At 37.2% G+C, this 25,130-nt stretch overlaps 1 protein-coding gene across 1 annotated transcript in view; it reads right to left on the bottom strand.

The window, feature by feature from the left end:
- The window catches only part of DNAH12 (dynein axonemal heavy chain 12), a 206,622-nt gene that overhangs the window by 131,812 nt on the left and 49,680 nt on the right, over nucleotides 1–25,130 (bottom strand). Inside the window, exons 19-31 of the mRNA XM_077776718.1 lie at nucleotides 23,543–23,737; nucleotides 21,051–21,172; nucleotides 20,673–20,955; nucleotides 18,041–18,160; nucleotides 17,128–17,284; nucleotides 16,427–16,599; nucleotides 12,560–12,712; nucleotides 11,785–12,024; nucleotides 11,207–11,452; nucleotides 10,783–10,902; nucleotides 3,880–3,989; nucleotides 1,048–1,231; nucleotides 788–928 (exon numbers count right to left, since the gene is read on the bottom strand). Coding sequence (XP_077632844.1) covers nucleotides 788–928; nucleotides 1,048–1,231; nucleotides 3,880–3,989; nucleotides 10,783–10,902; nucleotides 11,207–11,452; nucleotides 11,785–12,024; nucleotides 12,560–12,712; nucleotides 16,427–16,599; nucleotides 17,128–17,284; nucleotides 18,041–18,160; nucleotides 20,673–20,955; nucleotides 21,051–21,172; nucleotides 23,543–23,737 — 2,244 coding nt within the window. The remainder of the gene's footprint in view (nucleotides 1–787; nucleotides 929–1,047; nucleotides 1,232–3,879; nucleotides 3,990–10,782; nucleotides 10,903–11,206; nucleotides 11,453–11,784; nucleotides 12,025–12,559; nucleotides 12,713–16,426; nucleotides 16,600–17,127; nucleotides 17,285–18,040; nucleotides 18,161–20,672; nucleotides 20,956–21,050; nucleotides 21,173–23,542; nucleotides 23,738–25,130) is intronic.

Raw genomic sequence — 25,130 nt, 5'->3', positions numbered from 1 at the left:
TAGAGGACTTCCATTTTCTAATTCTTTAGTATATTTCACAGCTTCTAAGGTAATGCAGCACATAAAAGTGCACTGGAGCATTCAATGTTTTCTTTTTTAAAAAATGTTTGTTTATTTTTGAGAGACAGAGTGCGAGTGAGGGAGAGGGAGAGGGAGGGAAGGAGGGAGGGGGGGAGAGAGAGAGAGAGAGAGAGAGAGAGAGAGAGAGAGAATCTGAAGCAGGTTCCAGGCTCTAGCTGTCAGCACAGAGCCTGATTCAGGGTTTGAACCCATGGACTGAAAGATCATGACCTGAGTTGAAGTGGGAAGTTTAACCAACTGAGCCACCCAGGTGCCCTGCCTTTAATGTTTTCAAGAAGGAATGAGGCCCTTTAATTTTCTCCTAATATATGAAAGTTCTGTAAGAAACCATAATACAGGAATCACTTAACAACTTAACATCTACTACAATACCACATTTTCCTGTTAACATGTGGTTTTAATATATTTTTATTCTATAAAAAAATTAAGCAAAGGATTTACTATAGCATAGTTTTCATTGAAAAGATAATTTATAAACTTACTAAACTTGCTGCATCCTTTGCTTTAAATATATAGTCCTAGTCAATTAGTTGTTGAACACATAACATTGCTTAAGCATATTTGCATCTATTTTGCTTTTTCAAAAACTGGCAAAAAAATCATTTTACATTAAATCTACCACTTTAACCCTTTTCAAGTTTACGTCTTGGTAGTGTTTGGTATATTCATATTGTGATCAGTTTTGCTTTTAATTATGATGATTTACCTTTTTATTATCATCCAATACTGTGTTCATGCTCTCTATCCACAAAGTGTCAATGGGACCATCAAATACAACCCATTTCCGGTCAGGTGTTTCTGATAAGGCAAATTCTCTAAAAGTGTTAGCCACTATACCATCAGTCCACTGGGGAAGAAAAAGAGTTGGAAAGCTTTCTTTACAAGACTATAAAGTGATCATACAGAAACATTTCAAATTTCTTGGTTTAAAGTACATAGTCAATAAGAGAATATACTGTAGATTACCTCATGAGACACTGGGTCAAATTGTCCAAAAAGTTGGCCCATAGTAATGGACTTGGGGTTTACAGTCCTATAAATAACCTTTTCTTCCTCTCCATAGCCACGTTCATTCATAAGAGTTAGAGTATCAGCCAGCATATGCAGAACTTTTGTCTTAGCAGCAAAAGGCTCTCCTACCAACATAAAACTATTAAGGAAAAGAATTATGCAGTATTATTCTAAAAAATGATAAATTATTTTCATATTTTACTGGTATTTATCATTTTTGACATTCTATGAATTTTTCTCAGACTTCGAGAATACATTTAACTTCTGAACTGGTTTACCTCTAAGATTCTCTTCATTAATACCACGACCTACAAAAGAGAATAAAAATCTCCAAATGAAAATGAAAACCTAATGATACACTCAAAAAAAAAGACTTTGGGCATCCCAAGGAGAGAAATGGAAAAGACTCCCCTTCCTGAAGTCTTTGCTTACTACGGTAAGTACTAGTGCTCTTTGCCAAATACTTCTGAATCTCCTCTCTCCCAGCACATAGTAGGATTCCTCAGTCCCTTGTGGAAATACTAGGTGACTAATGAGTAACAAGTGGAAACATGGGTGTTACGTCCTAGCAGGGTATAGATCATTGCCAGCGAGGGAGCCTACAGAGCTCTCCTCTAACAGGGCTTTTCCCTCTAGCAGAGCTGTGACCCATCATGTTGAGATGGTGGATGCTCCAATAGCCTGGGACCCTGAGTAATCATGCTGAGCAGATCCTTCCTGTTAACCTAGAGTGGACACAGCATGAATAAGAAATAAACCTTTGTTTTTTTAAGTCACTAAGATTTGGGTCTTAGTGACTGATCATTAAAGAATAATCTGGCCCATCATTACTGACAGAAATTGGTTCCTAGAAGGGGGCAAGGTATTCTTAAGACCTAAATATGTGGCAATGGCTTTGAGGCCAGGTTGTGGGTGGCAAATTAACCATTATTACAGGCTAAAAGATTGTCAATTAATATTATGCAATGATGAAACACTTGGTAGATTTGTTCCTTGAGATAACTTGGAATACAGATAATATATGTAATAAAATTGTCATTTTAGGAAAAAGGATAGTAAACAGATGATTATTAATATATGAGGGTAGTTGATGGCTGCTTTTAACAAAGAACTATAGGAAAGAAATGAGCCCAGAAAAAAAGAAATAGCCAGTTTTCAAGTTGGAATGAAAGAGGAGAGAGGGAGTCCAGAAATTCCAGAACCTGCAAGCAACTTATTCTCATTCCTAACTGGTAAATAAAGACAATTTGAGAAAGCCTTTGAACAAGAAAAATCTACTCAGCCTGGCACCAAGGATCAAATTAAGGGTAAAGCCATTGTTTCACTTTATTAAAATGTATGAGATTAATATAGTTCACATTAATCATTTCAGGAGGATAAAATAATTCAGGGAAAATAGATGAAGTTTGTGGCCTTCCCAGTTAAGCCTGATTGATTCAAGGATACTGCAAGGAAATTTATAAAGGTATCACTTAGTAAGGACTGTAGTTGTGGCTACTGGCACATAGAGTTGCCTGGAATCAAATAGATGAGTATATCAAGTATTTGAGGGAGTTTACTGACAAACCATGAATCTAGATTAACACACATGTGAATGTTCAAGACTTAAAAATGATCCTCGCATATTGGATTCATAAGGGTTGATTGTACTAGTCCCTCTTTTTTTTTTTTTCAATTCCATCTATTTTTGCCTATGTTTGAAAATTTACACAATGTGAAATTGTTTAGTTTTTTTAATCCTGCCTTTAAAAAAAATCATGACTTTTGAGACCTCAGCTTTCTATAGGCAGGAAGCAGGCTGAAAACATTTCTCAGCTCCCGAGGACATATTCTCTACTGTCCACTTCACATGTGACCGGCGAAGAAAATGAAGATGGAAAGATCTCTCAAGAAAGTTGAACCAAGGTCCACAGAGAACAGTTAACAGGAAAGCCCCTTCCAAGGAGCAAAACCATGCAAATGTAGATCCAGGTTTTAGGGGGTCTAAAGTTTATACAATTGGTGGAGTAGGCTCTCCAAGGGGGGGTTGGAATATAGATATATATATGTAACTACTGATATAAAACTTCCACAGCCACTTTAATGACACCCTATATAATGAAGTATGTATAGCAAATGATTATGACTCCTTGGAAAGCCTTCTACAAGTGAGAGAACCTGAAGTTTAAACTATCAGTTTCACAGTCAGTGTAGCTGGGTTGGAGAATTGCTACCCACAGTTGTTGGCTGTGTCTCCAGTTCTTAAACTTCTGGATGGTAGTGTTTGCTCCAATAACCTGTTCTGGTAAGCCCAGTATTATAATGAAGACTGAATGTGTGGAGGGCAGGTAACTTGTCTTTCTACTATGTAGGTCTTTGGATCATGAGGAACAACTTCCAAATCTGATACAGAAACCATCATGCATCACCTAGAGATCCTGAACTTTGCGTATGGTTCACTGATTGACTAGAACCTTTCAGGTATATTCCTGGGAAGTGAAGAGTATGTTTCATGGGCATGAAGGAGAGCAAATAACATATTTGATGACCAAAAGGGCAAATTGTGGTGGTCATTAGCACTACATCACTGAATGAGCACACCTTACCAATCTTTATTGGATGGGTAGCATGACAGGGAAATAAACTTTTGTTTTTAAGCCACTGGGATGGGAAATGGGAGATGGGGTTCTTTGTCCCTCAGCCTACTTGAGTAGCTGAATCTTTTAGTTAACAAATTGTAGTTGTTTTAATAGTTTAATTTGAAAACAGCATCTAACCATGGCAGACAAAGATAATCTGTAATCTTACCCATGTCTAACAATCATCATTTCGTATGTCTGAATCATTTTTTCAAGAAAAAATTTAACTGGCTGAAGATTATGTACTTTGCAGGCTTCATGAGCACATTCCAAAAATTCCTAAAATAAAAGAAAAATGGAATGCATTCTTATAAAATTGTATTATAAATTATATCCATGTCTTATAAATGTAGGATTTCATTTTAAAATAAAAAACTGTATCTTTTATATTGATAAATTGTTTCTTAAAGGTGTTTTAAAGCTGAATGTTTATAATTAAAAGAATAGAATTAAATTACTTTAAAAATATTATTATTTCCTATTATAAGTTAATGATCATAGCACCATAGCACTGGCTGCAGGCTGTATGGAAACAACTCCTTTTATTTTTTTACAACCTCTTAATGTTATTTATTTTTGAGAGAGACAGAGCATGAGCAGGGAAGGGGCAGAGAGAGAGGGAGACACAGAATCTGAAACAGGCTCCAGGCTCCGAGCTGTCAGCACAGAGCCAGATGCAGGACTTGAACTCACAATCATGACCCAAGCCAAAGTCAGATGCTCAACTGACTGAGCCACCCAGGTGCCCCAGAAGCAACCCCTTTAAATAGGATTTTCCAGAATTTCACTTTCGGTTAGGATACAGAAGGACATGCCAAACAATCCTTCACACTGTAGTAACTAGACATAAACAGTCTAAAAAAATCAAAAAATTTAAAGATATAGGAGTGCTTTGGATACAAATATGTCTAAAGGAACTAAATATCAGAAAAGGATAAGCCTTTCCAGATGAGCACAAATCAACAGCAAATTCAGCCTGGGGGAGCATTTTCTAGGTATGAACATAGGTGGGCATTGCATTGAGCCTGCCATACCTTAGAATGCTGCTAGAGGGAGGGCTCTATGATACAGTAAGATAATTCTTACCCTAAAGTCTTTTGAAACCAGAGGTAAACTAAAGCTCAATAATGCTTCAGTAAAACTCCGGCTTTGGTCAACTCTCAATTGACTTGATCACCAGGCAGTCTAGTTATCTAGCAAAGGGAAAACACAGTTTTTCTACAAAACATCATATCATTTTAGTCTCTACAATTATTTTATACATAGTTTTTTAACATAAAATCAAACTTTACAAATCATGAGAATAGCTGAAGATCAAGAGGAAATAAACAGTAAATAAACTCCCAGATAGCCCAGATGTCATAATTAGCAGACAAGAACATTAAAATAACTGTTATAAATGTATGAAAGAAAATAGACAATGACAAAATAAAGATGAAAAAATAAAGAATTCAAACAATGAAATATTTGGTTTTTTTTTTGAAATATTTGGTTTTAATAAACCAAATTAGACATACTAAAACTGAAAAAATATGTGAAATGAATAATTCATTGGATAGGTTTATCAGCAGACTAAAAAAAAGAAAAATGATTTATCTTAAAGACAGGTCAATAAAAAGTAATCAAACTACAAAACAGAATATAAAAATAATAAAAACAGAGCATAAGAGATGTATGAGATAATATAAAATGATCTAACATGCATTTAATTGGAGTTCCAGAAGCACAGGAGAGACAAAATAGGGCAGACAAAATATTTAAGGAGATAATTACTGAGAATTTTGTGGAGAAATACACGAATCCACAGATTCAAGAAGTGCAATAAATCCAAATAAGTACAAAACTAAGAAGACCAGGCACATAGGCAAAGAAAAATATTAAAATAGCTGGAGGGAAAAAGCACATTACATTCAGACAAGCATAAATAAGAAAAACTCTTGACTTCTAAGTATAACCAGGAGAGCCAGGAGTTAATAGGATAATATCTATAAAATGATGTGGAAAGAGGGACAGACACTGCCAATCTAGATTTCCGTTTCTAGGGAAAATGTTCCTCAAAAATGAAGACTAAATAAAGGCATTTCAAACAAATGAGCTACAAGAATTTGTTGCCAGAAGACCCACATGTACACAAGAGATACTGAAGGAAGTTCTTGATGTTGAAGGAAAAAGATCCCAGATGAAAGCTTATACCTACCAGAAGGGATAAAAAAAACACTAGGATAAGTAAATAAAAAGGATTATTTTTTCAAATACTAATACCAAAAGCAAAAACTAATAATGTATTGTGGAGTTTATCATACGCTGAAGTAAAATAAATGACAGCAATAACCCAATGGGTAGGGTGAGTGGATAATAAAATTACTCCATTTAAAGTGTTTATATCGTGGGGTACCTGGGTGGCTCGGTAGGTTAAGCCTTGATTTCAGCTCAGGTCACGCTCTCATGGTTCATGGGATCAACATGGGACCTGACAGCACAGAGCCTACTTGGAATTCTCTCTCCTCCTCTCTCCTTGCCCTACCCTTGCTGGTACGTGTGCATTCTCTCTCAAAAATAAACAAACTATAAAAAAATAAAAGAAAATTTTTACATTGTTTCTGAAATGGTAAAATACAAACTTATGGTAAATTGTAATAACTCAAGGATGTTCATTATATCCTATAGAATGACCACTGAGGTAAAACTAAAAATGCAGTAAGAGAAAAGAATCATAGAGAAATAAACATTATCTGAAACCCAAAAGAAGTCAGTAAAGGGAAAATAAAGGAATACTGTCCATGTTAAAAAGCAATATGACACAGTTAGGAGTTTTTTCCCCGTGGCCCTGGCTCCTCTTGCCCCATCTGTAGATGCACTGAGCCACTTGGCCACACCCCTCCCAGCACTGACTCTTAGTAGCATTTCTCAAACTGAAAGCTGTGGGTCCATGTATTTGTTGCTATATTCACAGAAGTACAAGAATTTTCCTTGACAATGTTACACTTCTTGTATTTTTATTCTGATTTTTGAAAATCATATTAGCATACTCTAAATCATCTTATTACCTGTGGTATAACATAACAATTTATATGGTCTTTATTCCCAGTTCCTGGCACAGAGCTCCTATAACCCTTAAAATTTCATGAGTGATAGGATTGTCTTTGTGATTCTTAATGAGCCCTTGGCAATCACACCCAATTTATGCTGATCAAGTGACAGGCTGGGGACCTGAGATAGCCTCAGGATGGGGCTGGTCACAAGAAAGACCCAGTGATTAGAGGGTTGGAACTTTCAGCCCTACTTCCCAGCCTTTGGTGAAGGCATTGGGTGGTAAGGAGGGAGGGACGGGATAGAAGGCTGAGCTCTGTAAAAAACTCTGACACAATGATATTCAGAGAGCTCCTGGTTTGGTGAGCACACTGAAATGGAGGGAGAATGACATTACCTCGAAGCATGCTGCCATCCACCCATATACTTTACTCTATACATTTCTTCCATTTCGTTCTTCTTGAGTTGTATCCATTAGATCTTTTCTATTTTTTAAAATTTATTTTTAAAGAGGGGGGTAGAGTATGAGAGCAGGGACGAGGGAGAGAGAGAGAGAGACAGAGAGACAGAGAGAGAGACAGAGAATCTTAAGCAGGCTGCCCCTGCTCAGAGCAGATCTGGATGCAGGCATGACCCTGGGATCATATGATAGAAAACTATAGGGTAAAATAGGCAGAGAGGGAAAGGTTAGGACCTGAGGTCCCTGGATGGGGAAAACACATATTTTAAAACAATGCTAGGAACATCTGACCATGAACTACTAACTCTCTCAGGTGTAAGGTTCTAAGGTTCCTCTTGTGAATGTAACAGACACCACCTACTTCCCCTCACGTTTCCCTCTGGAATATGACAAAATACCTAACTAAAATAAGTGGTAGACCCTAAAATATTAAGGCCCACAGGAACTGGTTTGGCCACAGACTACCCCTCATACAATGGAAACAAGCCAATCAAAAAGGAATGACTAGGCATTTAGTTACCTAGCCAATAAGGGTAGGACCTGAGAAGGAACAAGCAGGAAGGTAAGGGACCCACCAAAACCCTATAAAACTAAGTCCCTTGCCTACAGTCTACAGGCATTCACTTTTGAAAACCCCCTCTCTGTAAAGAGAGCTTTCATACTATTCTTACTTTCTGATCTCATGCTCTAATAAACTTTTGCCTGCTGCTCATTTTATTCTGTATCCACCTCTTCATTCTTTGAAGCAGCAAGACAATGAATCCTGGGTACTGAGGTGAAAAATCCTGCAACGATGACCTGAGCTGAAAATCAAGAGTCAGACTTTCAACTGACTGAGCCACTCAGATGTCCCTTGCCACTTGCTACTTTAGTAGTTTCCACACCCAGCATGGGGCTTGAACTCACAATCCTGAAGTGCAGAGTCACATGCTCTACTGCCTAAGCCAACCAGGCACCCCTCTGAGTTGTATCTTTTATAATAAACTAGTAAACATTAATAATAAACTGTGTTCCTGAGTTCTGTGAATTGTTCTAACAAATTATCAAAGCTGGTGGGGAGGTTGTAGAAAAGTCCAGCCAGTCACAAGTATAGGTGACCCGAGACTTGAGACTCTCTGAAGTGAGGGGAAGTCTTGTAGGACAGAGCCCTTAATCTGTGCCAGTTAGTGTCAGAATTGAACTGTTGAACACCCAGTTGATGTCCAGAGAAAGAGACTTGGTTGTTGGTTTGGGAAGACACCCTAGGATCACACTAACCTGATACTGCCGTAGGACGTAGATTAGTATTTGAGTCTGAAGTTTAAAAAAAGACTAAAAAAGTACAGGATGTCTTTAAATCAAGTGACACTTTAATGATATTGAAACTTTTATAGTAATATCAATAGAAAGAAGGGGTGGGAGAATTGAATCAACAAATAGTAAAAGGGAGTTTATACATGCTGAACTCAAAGTCTTCACTGTACATTTTACCATTTAAATTGCCATAAAGTGGCATTTAATGTCAGCCACATATGACCTATCTCATTAAGATTGTTTTATTTGTAATTTTAAAATTTATTTTGATTTTGGCACAAAAATAGACATATAGATCAGTAGAACAGAATAGAAAAACCAAAATAAACCCACAATTATATAGGTGATTAACCTCCTTCAACAAAGGAGGCAAGAATATGCAATAGGAAAAAGTCTCTTCAACAAATGGTGCTATCTGCAAAAGAATGAAAAGGGACCACTTTCTTAACATACACCAAACACAAAAATGAACTCAAAATGAATTAAAGACCTAAATGTGAGACCTGAAACCATTAAAATCCTAGAGAAGAGAACAGGCAGTAATGTCTCTCATCAGCCAAAGTAACATTTTTCTAAATATGCCTGGGGCGAGGGAAACAAAAAGCAAAAATAAACTACTGGGAAATCATCAAAATAAAAATCTTCTGCACAGCAGAAGAAATGACAAAGTCAAAAGGCAACCTACTGGATGGGAGAAGATATTTGTAAATGACCTATTTGATAAAGGGTTAATATCCAAAATATATAAAGCACTTACAAAACTCAACACCCAAAACACAGATAACCCAGTGAAGAAATGGGCAGATGACATGAATAGACATTTCTCTGAAGAAGACATCCAGATGGCCAACAGACACATGAAAAGATGTTCAACATCACTCATCAGGGAAATACAAATCAAAATTACAATAAGATATCACCTCAGATCTGTTGGAATGACTAAAATCAAAAACACAAGAAACAACAAATATTGGTGAGGATGTGGAGAAAAAGGAGCCCTCTTGCACTGTTGGTGGAAATGCAAACTGGTGTGCCACTCTGGAAAACAGTATGGAGTTTCCTCAAAAAGTTAAAAATTGAATTACCCTATATCCAGCAATTGCACTTCTGGGTATTTACCGAAAGAATACAAAAACATTAATTCAAAGGGATACATGCACCCCTATTTTTATCACAATATTAACGATAGCCAAATTATGGAAGTAGCCCAAATGTCCTCAGATAGATGAATAAAGAAGATGTGGTATATACACACAATGGAATATTACTCAGTCATAAAAAGAATTGAAATCTTGCCATTTGCAACAAGATGGATGGAGCTAGAGAGTATAATGCTAAGTGAAGAAGTCAGTCAGAGAAAGACAAATACCATATGATTTTACTCATGTGTAAGATTTAATAAACAAAGGAGCAAAGGGGAAAAAAGAGAAAAAAAAATCCCAAGAAACAGACTCTAGAGAATAAACTTAAAGTTACCAGGGGGGAGGTGGGGGATGGGCGTGGATGGGTGAAATAAGTGATAGGGATTAAGAAGTATACTTATCATGATGAGCACTGAGGAATATATGTAATAGTTGAATCACTATATTGTACACCTAAAACTAATACTATATGCTAACTATACTAGAATTAAAACAAAAACACTTAAAAATGTGTATCTTGATTTTACATAATATAACAGCTATAAATAGCAAATACTTATTTTTATGTGTATACATAAGTATATATATGTACATTATAATGTCTATAATTTATGAAATTGGAAATGCACATGGTTTGATTCCTTTAAAAAAAAAAAAAAAAGTCAGGAGGCACCTGACTAGCTCAGTCAGTGGAGTACACAACTGTTTATCTCACGGTTGTGAATTCAAGCCCCACACTGCAGGTAGACATTACTTAAAAATAAAATCTTAAAAAAAGTCAGCCTATTACTTAAATTTGAGAAATCCTTATGTTAACTATAGGATGTTTTGCCACTTGCAGTTTACCCTCTTTCTATCTGCCAAAGTACACAACAGCATTATAGTATACATTGTAGAACATATTATAAATCACAACATAGGAAATAAAAGAGTATTCATTCTTTTAGAAAGAACATTATCTTTGATCTGAATCTTAACATTGGTATCATATAACAGAAGATACTAAATTTTACTCATCCTCATCGATGAAAGTGGCAAAGTAGGGGTTTATCCTCCAAACAGAATAATTTCACTCATCTGAAACTTTGGAAATGACGGAGTCATCAGATTTATTTGCAAAATAAGTCATTCTCACTGGTTTACTTACATGATAGTCAGCTTCAGGAAGTTTAATACCAGGAAACAGATCACTAGTTATTCCATTAAATAAGGGTATATCATGTGATAGAAACTTCGGTTCATTTACATCTTTAATTGATCGAAGAAGCTAAAATCATTCAAATAGTGCAACAGAAGTTAATTGCCCTTATTCCTCACCCTCCTCACCACCAAAAGTTTATGAATCTATGATTTATGGAATCCCTGTACTAAAACACCAACCTGATATTCCTATAAAGTATAATGAATAACATAACCCCAAACTATTATTTCAGCCTCACATAAAAAGATTCAAAGCAACAACTTTCTTATTTGCCTATTTATAGCTCCTGATCAACCTTCCTAAAAAAAAAAAAAAAAGACAAAAAAGATCTTCTATTGAAGGTTTCACAATGTATATATTTAATACTTACAAGTATATCTTCATTTTCATTTGGAAATTTTAGTTTAAGGTTTCCAGCAGCCACTAAAACCGCTTTTACTGCTCGCATTCCATAGTCATAATGAAACTGTGAGGAGAGCTGCTCTGAGCAAAGCCTGTAGGTCATCACTATTTTCACAGACAGAGGTTTTGCATTCAAAAATCCATAGGAGTAGAGGGAGATCTCTGCTATGAGGGCATAGTTTGGAACCATCATAGCCACAGTTCTAAAAAGAACCTGAAGTATATAATGAACGAAATACATTGGTTTTATAAAGGAAACCATTTTTAAAGGCTGAGCACAAGCACACCAACAGAATGCAGTGATATTCACGTTTATTTCCCCAATATAGCAAGGTTTTATTAATTCTGTGATTTTTTTTCTCAGTAGTGCTGTAATGATGTCATGTCCTTTAATATGCATTAGACACCCAAAAAAATGTTTTTAGAGGTTTACTTATAGGTATCGGAAAAGGTAAACGGGAGATTTACAAATACATGTGAGAAAAATCACACCATTTTGAGTGGATGTTATTTTTGATGAACAAATTTACACTCATAAAATATTACCTTCAGATTATCTGGCAATTCAGACCGCCCTGCATAGCCAGGGTTCATCGTGATAGCTACAAAACAGTTTGGATTGAGCTTAAGTTCTGTCCCTTCAAAAACAAACACATCCAGTTTCTGCTGAATGGCTCTCTGAATGCAAAGGATCTGTTGAGCTACCACGGACAACACTTCCAACTCAATTCGGTTAAATTCATCAAAGCAAGCCCAAGCACCAGAAGAGGCCAATCCTTTAAAAAACTAAGGACAAGAAAAAAGGAGATGAGTTTTCCTACGAAGGGGCGTCATCTGTTAAACATTTAATCTTTCAAGTCAAAACTGAAAATGAAGTCTAATGACCCCCCTCTCCAGGATAAAAAAGAATGTCTTACAGAGGACAGAGGGTTGCTGGAGGGGTGTGTGGGAGGGGGGGAAGGGCTAAATGGGTGAGGGGCGTTAAGGAAGGACACTTGTTGGGAGGAGCACTGGGTGTTATTCATAGGGGATGAATCACTGGACTCTGCTCCCGAATACATTGTTGCTCTATATGCTAACTCACTTGGAGGTAAACTTAAAAAATAATTAATTTAATTTAAAAAATTTACTGGTCACAATTTTTATTTTTCTAAAAATAAATAAATAAATAAATAAAATCCTAAAAAGAAATGTCTTTACCCCTAAAACTGAAGTTCACACAATGTGTAAACCACGTTCACACGTTTAAACGTAAGTTTATTTCAGTTGATCCAGTTCGACAACTAGCTGTAGGTTTGTAACATTTAATATGCAACTTTACCTTTCCCATGGCTAGATAATCTAGCCCGTCGGAACAGTTGAACACCACACATTGGACAGCAAGCGCTTTAGCCAAGTCCTTGGTGGTTTCAGTTTTTCCAGTGCCTGCTGGCCCCTCTGGAGCCCCTCCAAGGTTTAAATAGAAGGCACCAATCTGAAAAGAAACATACAACATTCAAAGAAATCCTTGCATAACTGGGAGAAAAAATAGCTAGGGAACAAACCCTTGCTTACAAAATGGATTGAGTCTTATTTGTGTACCTTCAAAGAGGCACTAATAACAATCATATTGTTCAGTTTATTTTTACTATGCAATTTTTCAGCTGCACAAGGAAAAATTCCAGAAAAGGTAAAAATGTATCAAAATCTCCTTATATTACAATTCTTCATGGGTATCCCATTTGCCTTTAAAAGCCCTAAGAATCTAGCCTGGAGGTAGTAACATTTAGTCAGAAAGGTTTGATTAGAGATCGTTGTGGACATTAGTGGAGATCATCAACAACCTCAGTGGCTCCCTGCCGAAAGTCAACACCTGGTAATGAGTGCTGTAAATGGGGGCCCATCAGGTGGAAGAGAAACAGAATATCTATTATCTATATTTGTTTATAATTCACCCCGACTACTGCATTCCACTCTTGGTATGTTCTCCATTTTCTCCATTCCTACAACACTGTTCTGTACTTCTCTTACCAGCAGGATCACTGTCTACCTTGCCTTACAGTTAATTTCGTACATTGTTTTTTCTCTCAATTAGTCTTTAAGCTCCTTAAGAACAATATCAGCAGTATCTGAATTCTTCCTGAATTCTAGTTCTTTTGGACTCCAACAGTGGTTGGAGGACTAGAACAGTGGTTGGAGATTTTTTTAGAAGCATATAAATTACAGTCAACTCCAACTATTGACTTTGTTTCAAGAAAACTAGTATAAAAGTTTGTGAAATTTAACTTCTTTTAGAAAAAATAGGGCTAAGGGACCAAAGCTGTACATATTAGTAGGTAAGGGATAGTAGGTGAGGGAATTCTCTGTACTTTCTTTTACTCTACTAATTTTGCTGTGAAACTGAAATTGCTTTAAAGAAAGGTCTATTAAAAAATAATTTAAAGGGTGCCTGGGTGTCTCAGTTGGTTAAACATCTGACTGTGGCTTAGGTCATGATCTCGCACTCCGTGAGTTCAAGCCTCGCATCCGGCTCTGTGCCAGCCACCCAGAGCCTGGAGCCTGCTTCGGATTCTGTGTCTCCCTCTTTCTCTGCCCCTCCCCGGCTAACACTCTGTCTCTCTCTCTCAAAAATAAACATTAAAAAATTAAATACTTTAATAATAAAAAATAAAAATTTTGATTAACAAATTATATTTTTACATTTACTAAAATAAAACAGATTATTAAAGAAAGGCAATATTAATATTTTACCCACCTTAAGTTTGTAATAAATGCTATACTGTTGATGCCCATTAACTTAATTGCTGGAAACCTCAGGTTTTCCCTTCTTTATGGTTTCAAGAAAATGCTTACAAATTTTTCAATGTCGAGTTTAATGGGATTCTGATCTTACAACTGGAAGTTGTTAGTTTCCACAAGTATTCACAGCTTCTGATTTCATCGAGGTCCCACATAGGACACAGAAGCTTGAGGCTCACTTACACAACAAGTATTTAGGGACTGACCATGTACCTGTTCACTACTAGAGTAGAAAACAGGACAGACATGGTCCCTGCCCTTAGGTAGCTTCCTGGGAAAATAGACGGTTGGTGAAACATTTTATCATAGATGTATTGGCACCCTTTACTGGCCATTGCATCCATCTGCCAATTGTTGAATCAGCTACAAATAGCTCACAACTGTCCTTTCCTCCTGAGAATTGCCCTTGACTAACCGGAGCGACCTTATCAGCAAGTACTTGAAAGCTTACTCACAGCCGTGTTACTCTTCAAAGTAAACCTGTCAGTTTACCAGCAAAAATGGGCTTACATGGAAACAGCAAAAACAATTGCGATTCCAGACACAAACTACCACAAAACCATAAGCAAGTCTAGGAACAGAGGAGAGGAATGCTCTTTTATAGAGGAAGGGGTAGGGCGGGGGCGGAGGGGGGGGGGTCCTTTGGGAGGAGCCATTATAAACCAGAAATCCATTGGAGGAAACTGGGAGTTCCAAGTGTAGTGGCTTTTTATTGGCTGAGTTGTGACAGTCTCTCATTGGCTAAGATCTTGCCAGACAAGAACAGAATCCTTATTCCTGTTGAGGTAATCAAGCACATGCTTCTTCCTGTCAGGAATGTAAAGTACGTCTCCTCCTGTTGGTTTTGTAATTGATGCTGAATAGTAGTAGGGCTTAAGAGCTTCTCCTTCATGGCCTCCCAACTCCATTTTAGTGAGGTTTGCCTTTGTTAATTTTCATACCCCTAACCCCAAGGGTGACTGATAGACACGGAGTATAAGGAATATAAAAGCCAGACCCCTTGCCTTAAAGAGGGGTACCCCGTGATGCTATCCATGCTCCAAAGCTCCCCCTGAGATCAGGCTAAATCTGTACATCTGTTGAAACTTCACCTTTACTTTCCCTCCTGTTTTCCTCACTTCCCTACAGGCTTTTACTGAAAGCATTCCCTAGTAAATCATTTAGCCAAGAATCCCCGTTTTGTCTCCGCTTCTAGAGAACTCAGTCAAACATACTTTAATTTTACTTAGCACAGGTGGAATGGTGTTTCTTGATGCTTCTCCTCAATTCCCGGGAAGGGTTGCCAGATTTAGCAAATAAAAATACAGAATACCCAGTTAAATTTGAATTTCAGATACACAATGAATAATTTGTTAGTGTAAGTATGTCCTGTACAATATTTGGAATACACTTATACTAAGAAATTATAGTTTATTTGAAATTCAAATTTACCGGAGAGTCCTGCATTTTACGTGGCAACCTTCTTCCCAGGTGTTTGAGTATTTTAATAGTCATAACTTCATCTTCCACAGCTTTTCAACAAGCACTGACCTTATCACCACCCCCTACATTTCAGCTCTCTCCCTCCTATTCAACAGAACTACTCAGTCTTTAGGGGCGCCTAGGTGGCTCCGTCAGTTAAGTGTCCGACTTTGGTTCAGGTCATGATCTTGTGGTTTGTGAGTTCAAGCCCTGCCTTGGGCTGTGTGCTGACAGCTTGGAGTCTGGAGCCTGCTTAGGATTCAGTGTACCCCCCGCCCACTCCCGCCTCTCTCTGCTACTTCCCCACTCATGTTCTGTTTCTCTCTCAAAAATAAAAAAACATTAAGAAAAAGAAAACCTGGGGCGCCTGGGTGGCTCGGTAGGTTAAGTCAACTTCAGCACAGGTCATGATCTCACAGTTTGTGAGTTCAAGCTCCACATCAGAATCCACACCGACAGTGTGGAGCCTGCTTGGGATTCTCAATCTCTCTCTGCCCCTCCCCCACTTGTGCTTTCTCTCACTCTCAAAAACATAAAAAAAGAAAAAGACAGAACTAACTTGGAGTTCCAAGGCCCAGATGGAGTTTACTCATCTTCCGGTCATGTGACCCAGGGCTCCGCTGCAACAACCAAATCTGTCTCCTGAAGCTCCAATTTTCTCTTTAAATCTCTAATACCTTCTTTTTCTAATTATCCCGAATGGGAAAGACTCATGATTTTCAAACATTAGAATCCAAACACTCTTGTATTCTACAAAAGCACCCAGAAATAAACACTCATTGCTATGCTTTCACATAAAGGGGATTGGGACTGGGAAGGGAGAGCTTATTCAACTATTGCAGATAGGAGAATAAAATGAGGACAGCCATGTCAAATTTGGACAAGAGAACATGACACCACACCAAAAAGTAATCTTTAATGTATGAACTAAAATAACTTAAATGCATACCAATGTTCTGTAACACCTGTCAGTTAGAGGAGTAATGACAAGTCGAGGCGAGTTACCAAGATATTCATAAGCGTATTTTACATTGCAATTAACGATACGAACTCGAGCATTGTCATATTCCCAATAATATCGAAGCTGAGCAAGCCACTGGAAATCTGTATCCTGTGAGACACCTAGAAAGAATAAAGTAAAAGAGACCATCCTGAAATGTAAAAATATTTGAAAAATAGGTATTCTATCATTTTTCATAATAGCAAACATTAAAATAATTTGTTTTCCAGTTTATAGAAAAGATCATATATAAAAAATCCTGTGGGGAGAGGGAAAGACATATAGTATAAATCTTTGTTTCNGGCAGAGAAGGACAGATACTATATGTTTGCACATATAGGAGGATTAGGAGCAAGCTAACAGAGGACCATGAGGGAGAAAAGGGGAAAAATAGTTGGGGAGAGGGAGGGAGGCAAACCATGAGAGACTCTTGAATGCTGAGAGCAAACTGAGGGCTGACGGCGGTGGAGGGGAGGGGAAGGGGGGTGATGGGCATTGAGGAGGGCACTTGTGGGGATGAGCACTGGGTGTTATATGGAAACCAACTTGACAATAAACTATTTAAAAAATAAATAAATAAAAATAAAAAATCTTTGTTTCTATAAGCTATTAATATTTTATCTTTAATATTAAAGAAAAGAGTCACATACCCATATCAATCATGTCCATGACCACGTCCCTAGCATGGACATCAATTGTGACCAAAGCCCCCAGAGTAATCCTGGTCTGCTTTGATAGTTTTCCCCTTACCAGTGCCACAATATCATTCAGTTGACTCTGAAGTTCCTTATAGTAGTTCTTTAATTCCTACAAAATAAAAAAAACAATTAAACTAATGGCATATAGTAACCAAAACATGTATTTTATATACCAGTTTACAAAACAATTTTGACTTCATAAATATATTTCAATAGAGAAATGAATTACAGAACAGAGTGAATTTGTTTAAGCTTCATAAAACACTAAGAACAAGTTGTCAAAGAATTGTATATATAATTTTATATTTTTAATGTTTATTTATTTTGAGATAGAGAAAGAGAGAGTGCACAAGCAGGGGAGCAGCAGAGAGAGAGAGAGAGGGAGAGATAGAATCCCAAGCAGGTTCTACGTTGTCAGCATAGAGCCTGGTGTGGGGCTTGAACTCAAAAACCATGAGATCATGACCTGAGCTGGCAAGAGTTGGATGCTTCACTGACTGCCACTCAGGCACTCCAAAGAATTGTATAATTTTTTAAAATTTTTTATTTATTTCTGAGAGAGAGAGAGAGCAGGGGAGGGTCAGAGAGAGAGGGAGATACAGAATCTGAAACAGGCTCCAGGCTCTGAGCTGGCTGTCAGCACAGAGCCCAACACGGGGCTCAAACGCACGAAATGTGAGATCATGACCTGAGCCGAAGTCAGTGCTTAAGCGACTGAGCCACCCAGGTGCCCCAAGAATTGTATAATTTTAATGCTACCTGTACAAACTGGTGGGGAGACTGCCTTTACAAAGAATAGATAAGTTAACTAAGAAACATAGCAGTAAAAAAGAATGTTATGTTAAAAAGAAAAAAAGGGCTTTACCTCTGTCCCACCACTTATAACTTCTTGTGTCTCCGAAGTCCAGAACATTTGAGAAACACAAAGGACAACTTGTCCAGGCCACTCTCGAACCCAGTCTCTTCTTGCAGATTCTGGATAAGCCTGAATAATTAAAATGCATTTCTAACTTTAAAAGACTATGGATGGGGGAGGGGGGAGGGAAGCTAAATGTCTGCAATATTTGATACATTTCATATGTTTAAATATCCCATAGTCATGAAAAGTTTTAGATACTAAAAGAAAAATTGTATAAGTTATGTTTTTTAATTATTTGTTTATTCATAAAAGAATGGAAAGATGAACAGGCATGTTAACAATCAGTTGTCTCTGGAAGAATTTATTGTTGATTCTTCTGGAAATTGATGTCTCTATGATTTTTATGTTGCTTTGCTATGAGGAGTTGTCAATTTTTCTACATAGAATACATACTACTCCTGTTATAGTGAAATATCAGGGTTTTATTAATCCACAAAAAATAAGTCTAATAGATTATACATATTGATGCCAGATTTAATTTAAAAGGAGACTATACAATCTAGTGGAAAACTCGATTAGTAGTTAGAACCTCTGTATGATTTATCCATAGTTTTTCTAAAAACTTACATGACCAGAGTATATATTTTGAACAATTATATATTTGTTGAATTATACATAATTTAACAATCCGTGCTTTTGAGTTCAAAGCATGCTCTCGTTTCTCACTTAATACTTTTATGTTCAAAATGCATTTAAATGGATTTGGAGTGGGGCAGAGTTTAACCTTTTTAAAAATATAACCTACTTCATGTGATAATAGTAGATTCAAACTAAAAACTGAAAAAAAAACAACTGCAGAACAAAATTTGAAGTTGACACTAATGGAAACTATATTTTTAAAATTCTTTTAAATGTATATTATTTTGAGAGAGAGAGAGAGAGAGACAGAGTGCACGCAGGGGAGGGGCAGAAAGATAGGGGGAGACACAGAATCTGAGGTAGGCTCCAGGCTCTGAGCTGTCAGCACAGAGCCCTGTCTGGGGCTTGAACTGGCAAGTGGTTGTCTCATGACCAGAGCTGGGGTGCCTGGGTGGCTCAGTTGGTTAAGCATCTGACTTCAGCTCAGGTCAAGATCTCATGGTTCGTGGGTTTGAGCCCTGTGTTAGGCTCTGTGCTGACAGCTAGCTCAGACCCTGGAGGCTACTTCAGATTTTGTGTCTCCCTCTTTCTCTGACCCTCCCCTGCTTATGCTGTCTGTCTGTCTGTCTCTCTCTCTCTCTCAGAAATAAATAAAACATCAAAAAAAATTTTTTTTAAATATTATAACCAGAGCCAAAGTCAGCTGCCTAACCAATTGAGCCACCCAGACGCCCCGGAAACTATATTTTTAATACAATAACACCATCTTAGGCAAAATGATGTTAAACATAAGGATAGAAATATATTATTACTTAAATATGTTTTATTAGAAATATTTATTTTTGGGGGGTGCCTGGGTGTCTCAGTAGGTCGAGCGTGGACTTTGGCTCAGGTCATGAACTTGTGGTTCACGAGTTTGAGCTGCCAGCACAGCCTTCGTAGGGCTCGAACCCACAAACCCTGAGATCATGACCTGAGCCGAAGTCAGAAGCTTAACTGACCAAATCACCCAAAGGCCCCAAATTAGAAATATTTAGAAATAAAAACAATACGTTTCAAAGAAAGTAAGTTTCAAAGACTGTATGAGCCATTGCCAAATACATAGAAAATAAATTTCTATGTTAATAAAGGAAATACTTTCACAGATAATGTTGATTTTTTCCCCCCTATGTGTTTTAATATGTTTGGGAGCATAAATGGAAAAAAGGAGAGAAAAAGTCAAGATTTATCTGCGGGAACACTGAAGCTGAATAGAATATCCACTGCAGTAAGATGAGTGTCATAGGGTGAAGGAAAATGCATATCTCACTCATACAAAGTGAGTTGCTGGATTATAAAGCTGCAATGCCTTTTAAAATGTCTTTTGTTTTTTTAACGACATACCTGTTCCTTTGTGGTCCTAACGACAGAAATATACTGAATTTTATTATTCAAGATTAGGTTAATTGGATTAGCATAAGTAAGTTACATGTAGTACTTAGGTGTTACATTTCTTTCATATATTAAATACCCTCTTTGAATGTTTGTTCATCTCATTTCAAGTTTCTAAGTAATTGTTTAGGTGTAAACAGTAGTAGACCATGCATTTAACACCCCCGTCTGAGGTTTTCTCTGATCCCCGTGGCTATAACAGGCTACTGGATGTTCTCCTATTTGCTCTTTACCTGATTAATTCCTACTTTGGGTCTCACTTTCAATTTCACTTCCTCTAAGAACCTATCACTCAAAGCATCCCCCTCTTCCTATTCTAAATTATATATACCTTGCTTATTCTTTCTCATAACACCTTTTGTCTTTTGTAGTCCTTAATTACATACTGTTATCAATTCTCACTAATATTATTATCTTAATAATAATGTTAGAAACAAATAAAGAATAAAAAATAACGGTTTTAAATAGTAAGAACTGCAAGTGTTAATTTACCAGCACACATTCAAAACCTCCTAAAAAGAGAGCGTTTTCAGAATATACGGTGTACATTAAATCTCAGGAAACACACCAGCCTGGCTGCAGCGATCACATCATGAATACTCCGGAGCATTAAATCTTCCACTTGAATGAGCCACTTTTCCACAGCCCCTCGCGCTGCAGACGTGGAAATAAGTGCGATCAGTTCCACTCGCTCCCCTTCAGAGCTATACATGGCCTTAATGTCCAAATTGGGAAGGAATTCCAGTTTAGCAATGCCCTCAAAGCATTTTTTTAAATGAGGCTGAACTCTTAGTGGATCTTTGGTTTCTGACAAAATTTCTAACATTTCGTCATTAGATAAGAAGAAAAAACTAGAGAAAAACATGCAAAAACAAATGCTTTGGTTATAATTCATCACATATTGGAAAATCATTTTAATTACAGAATAATTAGTTATCCATCATACCGAGGGAAGAAAAGCCGTTTTTTTTCAAGATATGCATTGAGCCCTTTCATAATTTTCTCCAAAAGTTCATTGCAGTTCTGCAATTTTTCCAATAAACCTGTTAAAGAAGTAGCAGCAAGAACCTAAAAGATACACATTTGTTCAAGTTAGCACTTATATAGCAGATATAATTAATTATAAGATGTATGCATTAATTTATAGTATATGTCAAAAATGTTGAAATGTCAAAAGCTTATGAAAAATTGTAAAATTTTTATGTAATGTAAAACTACTATAATTCAATAAATCATAAATATTCTTATCCAAGGATGCAAGTTACAAATGAGAAGTTATGACTCTCATACACATTTTCATTTCTCCTGTATTGTTCTGAATGATGTGGGAAACGTCTATCAGATTGGTGTGTGGTTTAATTATTACATTTACAACCATCAACTATAAACTTAACAATCCACAGTATGAGTTGGCAAACTGTATCCCATGGGCTAAAACCAACCTGTTGCCAGCGTCTTTCTTTTTTTTTAATTCAGCTTTATAAGATATAACTGACAAATAAAGATTGTATACAGTTAAGGCACAAAACTTGATGTTACTACACTGCCAGTTTTTGTATGACCTGTGAGGTAACATTTATTTTTATACTGTTAAAAGATTGGGGCACCTGGGTGGCTCAGTAGGTGAAGCAGTCGACTTCAGATCGGGTCATGATCTCACAGTCCGTGAGTTTGAGCACCATGTCAGATTTGGATTCTGTGTCTCCCTCTATCTGCCCCTCCCCTGCTTATGCTCTGTCTCTCTGTCTCTCAAAAATAAATAAATGTTTAAAAAAATTTTAATTTAAAAGATTGAGAGAATTGGGACACCTGGGTGGCTTAGTAGGTTAAGCTTCCGACTTCAGCTCAGATCATGATCTCACGGCTTGAGTTCAAGCCCCACATCAGGTTCTGGGCTGATAGCTCAGAGCCTGGAGTCTGCTTTGGATTCTGTGTCTCACTCTCTCTCTCTCTCTCTCTCTCTTTCTCTCTCTCTTTGTCCTTCACCTGCTCTCTCTCTCTCTCTCCCTCTCTCAAAAATTAATCAACATTTAAAAGTTTTTTAAAAAAAGGTTGAAAGAATTAAGAGGAAAATCATATTTCATGGCACATGAAAATGTCACTGTGGATAACAGTTGACACATCCATCCAGTTACATATTGCCTCTGGCTGCTTTCTCCCTACTACAATGGCAGAGTTGAGTAGTTGCAAAAAAGACTGTCTGTCTCACAAAGTCTAAAATATTTACCATCTGGCCCACTGCAGAAAAAAATTTACTGACTTCTAGTCTACAAGAAATCATGTTTCACAAAGGTTCTAAGGTCAACATGTGAGGCAAAATCCTCAAAACTCATAAATTTCAGTGTACTGTTGACTCTCCAGAAGTCCAGCATGGCTAATTTTCACCCAGTATTGAAACAAACAGTTATTTCTTAAGTTGAATGCCAGATAAAAACGTGGATGTTCATCTGTGGCCTATGCATCGTGTGTGCATGAAAAATACATAGTCTGTCTTTGAACATGAGAATCACACACAACAAGGTGCTATAGTTACTAGGAGAGACACACAGCAAGTGAGGTCAACTGAGAGAACTGCATATTCTTTTCTTTTATTATTAAAAAAAGACTATTTTAGAGAGAGAGAGTGCATGAGCAGAGAAGGGGGAGGAGAGAGAGAGAGACAGAGAGAGAGACAGGGACAGAGAATCTTAAGCAATCTCCGTGGTCAGCACAGAAACTGACATGGGGCTCAATCCCATGATCCTGGGATCTCGACCTGAGGTGAAATCAAGATTTGGACATTTGGGACACCTGCATAGCTCAATCGGTTAAGCTTCCAACTTTGGCTCAGGTCATCATCACACAGTTTGTGAGTTTGAGCCCCGCATCAGGCTCACTACTCTCAGCTCAGAGCCCATTTCAGATCCTCTTTCCCCCTGCCCCTCTCCTGCTCACTCTCTCTCAAAAATGAGTAAACATTAAAAAAAAAAAAAGTTGGACATTCAACCAATCGAGCCACCCAGGCATCCCAGAACTGCAGATTCTTTATTCCTATCACTCCCAAGCATATGGAGTCATTGGGTAGAATGTCAGGTGAATCACCTATACTCATCCTTTGTCTCTCTCTCTCCTTGTCCCTCCTTTCTCTTTCTATCTTATTTTATAGTTCATTTTACAAGAGAAGAAAAGCAGTGAGTACGTGCCACAGTCAAGTGAATTAAATGTACATTTGAGAGGCAGCTCCACTGTTAGAGTTATAAGTAGTGCATTATATGAATTGAAAAGTAAAATTATTTTAATGCTTTGTGCTTTCTTATATTTTTCTGAACTTTGCAGTTTGTATACAAGCAGCAGGTTTTATTTTTGTAATCAGAAAAAAAAAACCAAAAACAAATGCTTTCTTTAATAGCCAAAATTAAAGGTCCTTATTATTTGTAAGAGAGAAAACAAACATTTCACCTTGGGATCTTTTGTACAAAACTTCATGATATCTCTCCAGTGTCTGTCTACTGTCTGAAATTGACGCCCTTCTTCTGGCATCTGTTGCATGATATCCTCAGAACAAAAAATGGGCTCCAAGTACAGCCACTGAGCTTGTACTTTTAACCATTCGTCAATCGTTTCTTGTATTCGAATCAAACGGTCCTCCCAGGCCTTAATGAAAAGCATACTGTACTAAATTCCAGTTATTAAAGGAAAGTCACAAATTACAGCAAAGAATACTTATTTAAAACCCACTGTTATTTTTAAACCAGTGCCAAACAGCTCAAGGTCACTTATGGGTATCACATGGACTTAGAAAAACTCTAGGAAGTCCAAAGTTTTCCTAAATCATTGAAACTCAGCATCGCAAATGACTGTAGTTACTTAGACCAAACTCCTAATCTCTAGAGAATCATCCCAAACCTGAAAAGCATCCAGTAATACTCTGCTCTATACCAGTGGTCATCAACCTAGTGGCTATTTCACCCTCCACCCCAAGGGACATTTGACAATGTCTAGAGACATTTTCATTTGTCACAACTGATGAAGTGAGGGTTCTACTAATATCTTGTGGGTAGAGGGCAGGGATGCTGCTAATCTTCTTACCATGTGCAGGATAGCCCCCATGACAAAGAATTACTGAGCTCCAAATGTCATCCGTACCAGGTTAAGAAACCCTGCTCTACGACAACACAACTTGGGGACTGGGGGAGAGCAACAAGCAAACAAGTCTCCTTATTCTCACAGTTCTCCTAGAATTGACAAAATATTTCACTAACTGAAGATCATGATACAATATCTTTGGTTCATAAAGATGTGGCTTAAGATCCTATGTCTCGGGACTAGGTCTCATATTTTTAGTTTTAAAAGCTCTCAAAGAGCTTTTAATTTTGTCTTGTAAATTCTCCCTTGTAATGTCTGCAAAAAAGAGGTAGACCAGCCTGATTCATGGGAAAATGTGTAGCATTATGTCCTTTTGGAAGAGCAGCAATCTGTCTTCTCCAAATATTGAGAGCCAAGGTCTTCTATGCTAGCACTATTTACGTTCAAATTAAAACCAGACTACCTTGGTTTGAATCCCAGTTCTGTCCTTTATTAGCTAGGTGAATATAGGTAAATTACCTATCTTGCTCTGCCCTGGTTTCCTTATCTCTGAGTACAGATAATGACAATGCTGATCTTGAATGTCTGTTACGGGGGTTAGATGGTATAAGAAATGTAAAGCCCCTGGAGCAGTATCCGGCACAAAGTTAGAAATCTGTAAATATCAGGGAAGCATCCATTTGTTGTTTTGTCTTTTCTCCCATTTTCTATAGCCCCCAGTTAGAATTTTGATACTACTTAGGAAGCTATTAATATAATTTGTTTGCTTTCTGTATTTACCTGTATCAACTATAAGATTATGAAATAATCTTACTTATCGTGTTTGTGTTGATATCAAATGGACAATAATTCATTAATTATTCTAAAAGACCCTCAAGCTGGTTGTTTATAAATATAACTGGAGTATGGTATATAGGACTTCAGTGCAAGTTACAAGAATATAGCATAAAACAGGGTCTAG

This window comes from Crocuta crocuta, unplaced genomic scaffold (assembly GCF_008692635.1).
Source record: "Crocuta crocuta isolate KB4526 unplaced genomic scaffold, BGI_CrCroc_1.0 scaffold87, whole genome shotgun sequence".
Taxonomy (NCBI): domain Eukaryota; kingdom Metazoa; phylum Chordata; class Mammalia; order Carnivora; family Hyaenidae; genus Crocuta; species Crocuta crocuta.
Note: the sequence above shows the minus strand (reverse complement) of the source record. Positions and strands in the feature narration are given on the sequence as shown.